The sequence below is a fragment of the Leuciscus leuciscus genome (genome assembly GCF_965113295.1).
Source record: "Leuciscus leuciscus genome assembly, chromosome: 1".
In the NCBI taxonomy this organism is placed as follows: domain Eukaryota; kingdom Metazoa; phylum Chordata; class Actinopteri; order Cypriniformes; family Leuciscidae; genus Leuciscus; species Leuciscus leuciscus.
In genome coordinates this window covers 74,996,049-75,002,440 of record NC_138725.1, presented here as the reverse complement: position 1 = coordinate 75,002,440, position 6,392 = coordinate 74,996,049, and the positions used below count along the sequence as shown (strand labels likewise).

General features: G+C 38.1%; 1 protein-coding gene across 2 annotated transcripts; it reads right to left on the bottom strand.

Annotated features, from left to right (window-relative positions):
- Window positions 1–1,031: 1,031 nt before the first annotated feature.
- snu13a (SNU13 homolog, small nuclear ribonucleoprotein a (U4/U6.U5)) lies at window positions 1,032–6,188 on the bottom strand. Of its 2 annotated transcripts, none has more exons than XM_082187704.1 (3): window positions 5,832–6,188; window positions 5,358–5,478; window positions 1,032–4,337 (listed from the first exon to the last, which is right to left on the bottom strand). In XM_082187704.1, exons 1-3 carry the CDS (start codon window positions 5,832–5,834, stop codon window positions 4,075–4,077), a joined length of 387 nt encoding a protein of 128 aa, XP_082043830.1. In that variant the 5' UTR covers window positions 5,835–6,188; the 3' UTR covers window positions 1,032–4,074. The 2 variants fall into 2 exon arrangements, with proteins under 2 accessions (XP_082043830.1, XP_082043831.1); XM_082187705.1 differs by having other exon boundaries at window positions 5,358–5,472.
- Window positions 6,189–6,392: the final 204 nt, after the last annotated feature.

Sequence of the window (6,392 nt, the reverse complement as noted above, 5' to 3'; positions counted from 1 at the left end):
TGAACTTTAATACATAAAGTAATACCTCCTTTCCATTCAACTTTTGGCTCGCATCAATAGAATAATAATAAACAAATAGTTTAGCTTTTAACACATTTCACATGGCACTGTATCTTTTCATGGCCATAGGTTATAATAATATTTAAAAAAAAGTCTACTACACTTTTTCAGTAAAAAGTAATTCCAGTCCTCCTGATGTTCTCTTATACTTTCCTTATGGGCTTCTAGGTCGCTAGCACAGGTCTTTATTTGACAGCTTTGCAGGTCATTAATTCTGCTTTACACGATCTTTAGTCGGAACATGACTCGGGGAGGTCTCTGAGATCCTCAAATCAGGGACTATTAGTGTTTCCAAGGACAAAATTAAAACTAACAGGCGATCGATCGGGCATTTGCAGTAGCTGCGCCAAAATGGCGGAATAGTCTGCCGGTTAGCATTAGGCTAGCACTGCGAGTAGCCTAACGTTACTGTGGGAAATATTACATCAAAACTGAAGGCTTATTTGTTTGAAATAGCGTTTAATCGATGAGACAATGTAATGTTATCTGTTTTTATTGTGTTTGTTTATGCGATGTACAGCACATTGGTCAACAGTTGGTGTTTTAAATGAAGTGACATTGACATTTACACGGATCCCGACCGAGACGAAAACACGGGGATTCTCTCCGTAAATCATCTGTGAATTTACATTTGGACTTTTTTTTTCGCTGTTCAGGAGGCATGTGCCACTGTTGACAAGCAAGCCAATGTTTGCGTGTACATGACTGAACGACCAATGAATAGCGACTGTAGAAAGCAAAATTTCAAATAAATTCAGTTCTTTTGAACTATCTGTTCATCAAACACATTAAGCAGCACAACTGTTTTCAACATTGGTAATAATAAATGTTTCTTGAGCATCAAATCAGCATATTAGAATGACTTCTGAAGGATCATGTGACACTGAAGACTGGCATAATGATGCTGAAAATTCACTGTTTTTACTGTAATCCTGATCATAATAAATGCAGCCATGTTGAGCACAAGAGACTTCTTACAAAAACTTTTTAATAAATCTTACTGATCTCAAACTTTTAAACCACAGAGTACAACATAATCCAGCATGTTTCCCATCCTGTATTCACACACACTTCAGTCTGTCAGTGAACGAGTCTGTATTTATTACAAATCTGTAAAATGATTGACATATACAGTATATATAGCTTTACCTCATAACTGTTACTTTAAATGTTCCATAATGTTAAACAATCTGTTCTCAGAAGTGGTTAAAAAAAATAATTATTTCAGTAATTAAATATACAAATGGCAAAATCAGGGTATATGCAGGAATCATAGAGATGAATTTACTACCTTTTACTACCTTTTTTACCACCTCCACAATATTTTTTACTACCATCACGACATCAAGCAGCAGCCCTTTTTTTGGGGGTGTGGTGGGGTGGGCGGGGTATGTAAAGCACCACTTACTACTTACTATAAGGTATAAGTGTGACACTGTCACACCCATCATACATATTAGGTACACTAATGTTTAATTGTTATCATTAAGTAGGCCTATTGTCATTGTCAATTATGTTTTTTTTGTAGTGTCGAGTTGAGTTTCAGTTGTCCTTATCTTAACCCTAGCCCTTGAGTTATCCTAACCATAGCCCTTAGCCCTAATAAGGTGAATAATAACCTTGGCACTTTGTCATTGCTATCAACTCCGACTCACTCAGGGCTCGACATTAAGCCTTTTCATGTGCTTGTCCTCTGGACAAGTAAATCTGTCATTCACTTGTCCGAGTAAAAAAGTTGCTTGTCCGGAATGTTTTTGGTGTGTGTGTGCTGTAAATATAATGTATTCTGAAGAAATATCCTCATCTGTGTTAAATCAGCTCTGATATATTTAAATCTGCATATTGTCATATCTGCACCTTTAAAGGGCCACCCCCCACCCCCCAAATCTTATTCAATGTATGCTTAATCTTTAGTTTTAAATGTTATCAATAGATTAAATTGGAATAGCCTATTAAGATAATATAGGGCTGTTGTTACCCTAGGAAGGGCTGATCAAATTAAATCATTTACACTGAAAATGTACAACTGCATTAAATAATGTTATGAATATGAGATCGTTTAAAATATTTTTGAATATACAAATAAGAAACGTTGGAAAGAATGATAAACATGAAAGTAAACCGCCAGTAGGAGGCGTCAGGCGACCGTCTTAATGAGCGAGTCATTGAGTCATTCATTCAAACGATTCGTTCAAACAACTGATTCATTCAAGAATGAGACATGTTTATGAATGGACATTGAATCTTTGACTCAGCCAATTCGTTCAAAACGCTGAATCATTCAGTAATGAAACACGGTTGAGATGCGTTACGGTTCTGCTGTGATCTTTGTTTGGAACTATTTTTGCTGCTGAAACAGAACAAAAACAGTCAATATTGTGTCTAAAATGTAAGTAACTTAATTTGAACTGTTTATTGAACTGTTGTATCAAAAGCAATGTCAATTTTTCAGTCGTGATGGTACTCAAGAAAACAGCACTCGTCGTGTGAGGTTGCTAAACTGTATCATATGTTAAAAATATTAAAACACATTTTGAATTTTGGCACTGGCAGTAACGTTATGTTGTTAACTGAGTTTAAACTGAGTTTACATTTGTTTGGATTTCTCCTCGAGAGGCTGCGCGAGCCTCAACAGCGCAACCTTGTTACCGTCAGTAGCCTAATACATCCACTATCGATCGCAACTTAATATAAATACAATCAGAATCATTCTCTCATTTTAGTGATTCCCTAGTTATTTATAAAAAAAATTGTTATTGACGTTTAATTAGGCTACTTGTCCGGTCGGGCAAGTAAAATTCTTTTACTTGTCCCTTCAAAAAATCCACTTGTCCCGGACAAGCGTTAATGTCGACCCCGTCAGGTCCTGTTAGCACCGTATATATATTTTTTAATTATGCTAGATGAAGTTAAAATATATGGAGACACAAATATTAAGCAAAAAAATGGAAACTCATATATTGAGGTGGTGATGAAAAATTTACTACCAAGTCAAATTGCGTTTGTTACCTTTTACTACCTTTCAAGGGCCTTAATTTTGGTAGATTATTTTTACTACTTTTACTACCTTTTACTACCGCGCGGACACCCTGAAAATGAGCAGAATTGAAGGTGCACTGTGTAATATGTAGGAGGAACTGTTGACAGAAATGCAATATTATACACATAATTTCAGTGTAAAGACCTTTCTTAATGAAACGTTATGTTTTTATTACTTTAGAATGAGCCATTTTTATCTACACACACACGGGTTCCCCTTACATCGACATGTTTCTACAGGAGCCCTAAATGGACAGACGCGTTTCGCCACTGTGTTGTTCTTCGTGCAAAGATGCTAGCTAAAGTCAGCGAATAAAACACTGACAACAATGATGAACAAGTAACAATATTATTTGCAATAACATATCGTTTTACTGAATAGCCTAATTAAGTAATCATTACTTCTTAAATTTATCTTTAATAAAGAAACCTCATTGCTGAACTGGCAACTCTCTGCTTTCTCAGACGACGACATCTGTCGGCCACCGTAACTTCTGTTGGGTGCAATTCGCAACCTCACCACTAGATGCCACTAAAACTTACACACTGCACCGTTAAAGGTGCGGTGTGTAACTTTTTCACTCTACCAAAGCATAAAAATACCATATGTTTGCATATATTGAGGAAACCTGCCGAGTTTCACATACTCGTTTCTCTGAAAAACACTTATACAGCCAGTTATTTTACTTTGAAATGTGCGTTTCCAGGCTGGAATGTTTGTTATTGTTTTGATCTGTGATACACGTCGCCAATTTTCATTGTCCATTGCGCTCGATCCTGTTGCGTGTGCTCAAACTGGCGACCCGTGTGAGCGCCGTCGAGTCTGAGGAGCAGGAGGCGGGAGATCTCCGATATTTTGAATTGGACTGCAGTACCACATTCGACCACTAGCTGTCATTCTTACAGACTGCACCTTTAAATACACAATGGCAGAATTAAAAGCGGACACAAAAGCGGGTGAGATGAGCTCACGTCTCAGACGAGGAGCCTCTCGATGGCCGTCTGCAGGGACTGGATCTGAGGCCGGAGCTGAGAGCCCTCTTTGACGGTGACGGAGGAGGCGATGACGGGCCGGGACACTCCACACGCGCGACCCAGGGCCTGCTTGGAGCGCACGAACACGTACGGGACGTTCTTGTCCTCGCACAGCAGAGGCAGGTGGAGGATGATCTCCAGCGGCTCCGCGTCCGCCGCCATCACGATGAACTCCGCGATCCCACGGTTCAGGGTTTTGGTGGCTGGAAACAGTCGAGGGAAAAGATGAAGTTAGGGATGTCCCGTGCAGAATCATCATTATAGCATCAGGGTTTAACAAGATGAATCTAAAGACCTTTTTAAGACCAATTAAAGAAAATTCATGGGATTAAATGAAGGGAAAATTATACGTAAATATGATCTCTAAATGTAAATGTCAAAAGAGAAACTTTTTTTTAAAGGCAAATAAGTGCTTTTCCTACTTGGTTTCCTACTCTGGCTTGGTTTTTAGCACAAAATGTCCAAAGATTATTCTTGAATCAAGGGAAGGGAAGGATCCCTCATGGGATAGTAAAGTATAGTGGGGGAAGTGTGTGTATATAAATCTGTTCTTGCCATAACTTGGTTTAGCTCTGTGAGCTGTGTTAGCTTTATGTAGCGTGCTAAATCCCGCTGCTATGTTCAAGATCAGATAAAAGCAGTTTGTACAAACATTTTAAGCGGTTTTCTGCCATCAAGTAATATATTTATTTGTATAGCGCTTTTCCCAGTAGATGCACACAGCTTTACAGAAAGACACAGCTATTGTATAGTAATTGAATTGTATATTCTATAGCTAATGTTTCATTTGACACGTCAAGGCTTTTTTTTTTATGGCTGTAATTAAATTATTATAACACAGAACAATATTCACTGGTGTTTGACTTTCTTTTATCCATATATATCCAGGTAAATCAGTTCTCTCTCTCTCTCTGATTTAGTAAGGGTGTGAAATAGGATTAAGGAATTACTGTATTTAAGTCAATCATTTAAGCTAGTTTAATATTTTTTTTTATGTTTATGTAATGTAACCCGTTGTATTGTGTATTGTTCATTGTTTATTATTGTTTTGTTTTGTATTTGTTATTGCATTTAAAAAAAAAGAAGAACATTCTATTCCCCACAAGGAAAACCTTCCTGACTAACCAAGAACAAACCTTAAAAAAAAAAGAAGCTAATTTTGGGAACGTTCTGTCCGAGAATGTGTTGAGAAAGGGAAAGAGTTCTCTGGGTAACTCCTGTACCTTCATTGGCCCCTTTCCTCAGCTGTTTGTAATTGGCGGCTTGTTGCACCAGGTCCAGGATGGTCTTGGAGAGAATGGCGTCGGCCAGAGGATAAGCTTTGGGATTGACTTCTGACTCGGCCTGGAGGAGAACAGCAGTAACAGCTGTGTGAGTTACACTGAGTCAGTCACGTGTTCAGGGGAGATCTCTACCTGTCCCAGAGAAGCTCCTGCAGCAACATCTGAACACGTGACAGATCGCGGGCTGTTGTTGTTGTTACACGTGTGTGTGTGTGTGTGTGTGTGTCATGGATATCAAGATGTGTGCCGGTAAATAGCCATTAAAACACCACGACTTTTCATTAGAGATGATATAGAGGCAAAGAGCAGCAGGTGTTGATGGACAGTCAGAGATACACTCTACACACACATCATGATGGAGATTATCTAAACCACAAGTTAAAGCCTATGACTACAAGAACAGCACATATTTACCATGTCTCAGGTGTGTGTGTGTGTGTGTGTAAACTCGGTCAGTCCTCTCGGCGTGCGATGCTTCACGGAGGACCGACAGATTCAACGCTTGATTCGCACGGCGAGCGTTCAAGTGTGTGTCGCTCCGTGTTGCGTCATCAAAACGAGACGAAGAAGAGGGAAAACAACTACATAACAAAGGTGCAAGTTTTTTCTAACGACCAAGCTAAATCAGGGTACAATATTTGTACTATATAAAAAATGTGTTATACCACTTGACTAATGACACGAACTGAAACTTACACAAATAAAGAACATTGTAAAAAATAAACAGTCATTAAAGAGTCATTAATTAAAGTCTTTGATTGGTCTGTCTTCATTAACAAAATATATTCTACTGTGTGTGTGTGTGTGTATAGTGGTGTATATATATATATATGAATGAATATTCTGGGTGTTTGAGACGTTCTGGCATTTATAAAATCTGAATAAAACGAATTTAAAAAAATGTTATAAAATATTTAGCCAAAAGAAAACCAAGATTGAGCTGATTTGCAAAAAAAAAAAAAAAAAAACCTTTAG

Excerpts from the sequence above, each read along its gene's own strand:
- snu13a (XM_082187704.1), bottom strand. Across the intron at positions 4,338-5,357 it reads GAGGAAAGGGGCCAATGAAG|CCACCAAAACCCTGAACCGT; the intron begins GTACAGGAGTTA and ends GACTGTTTCCAG.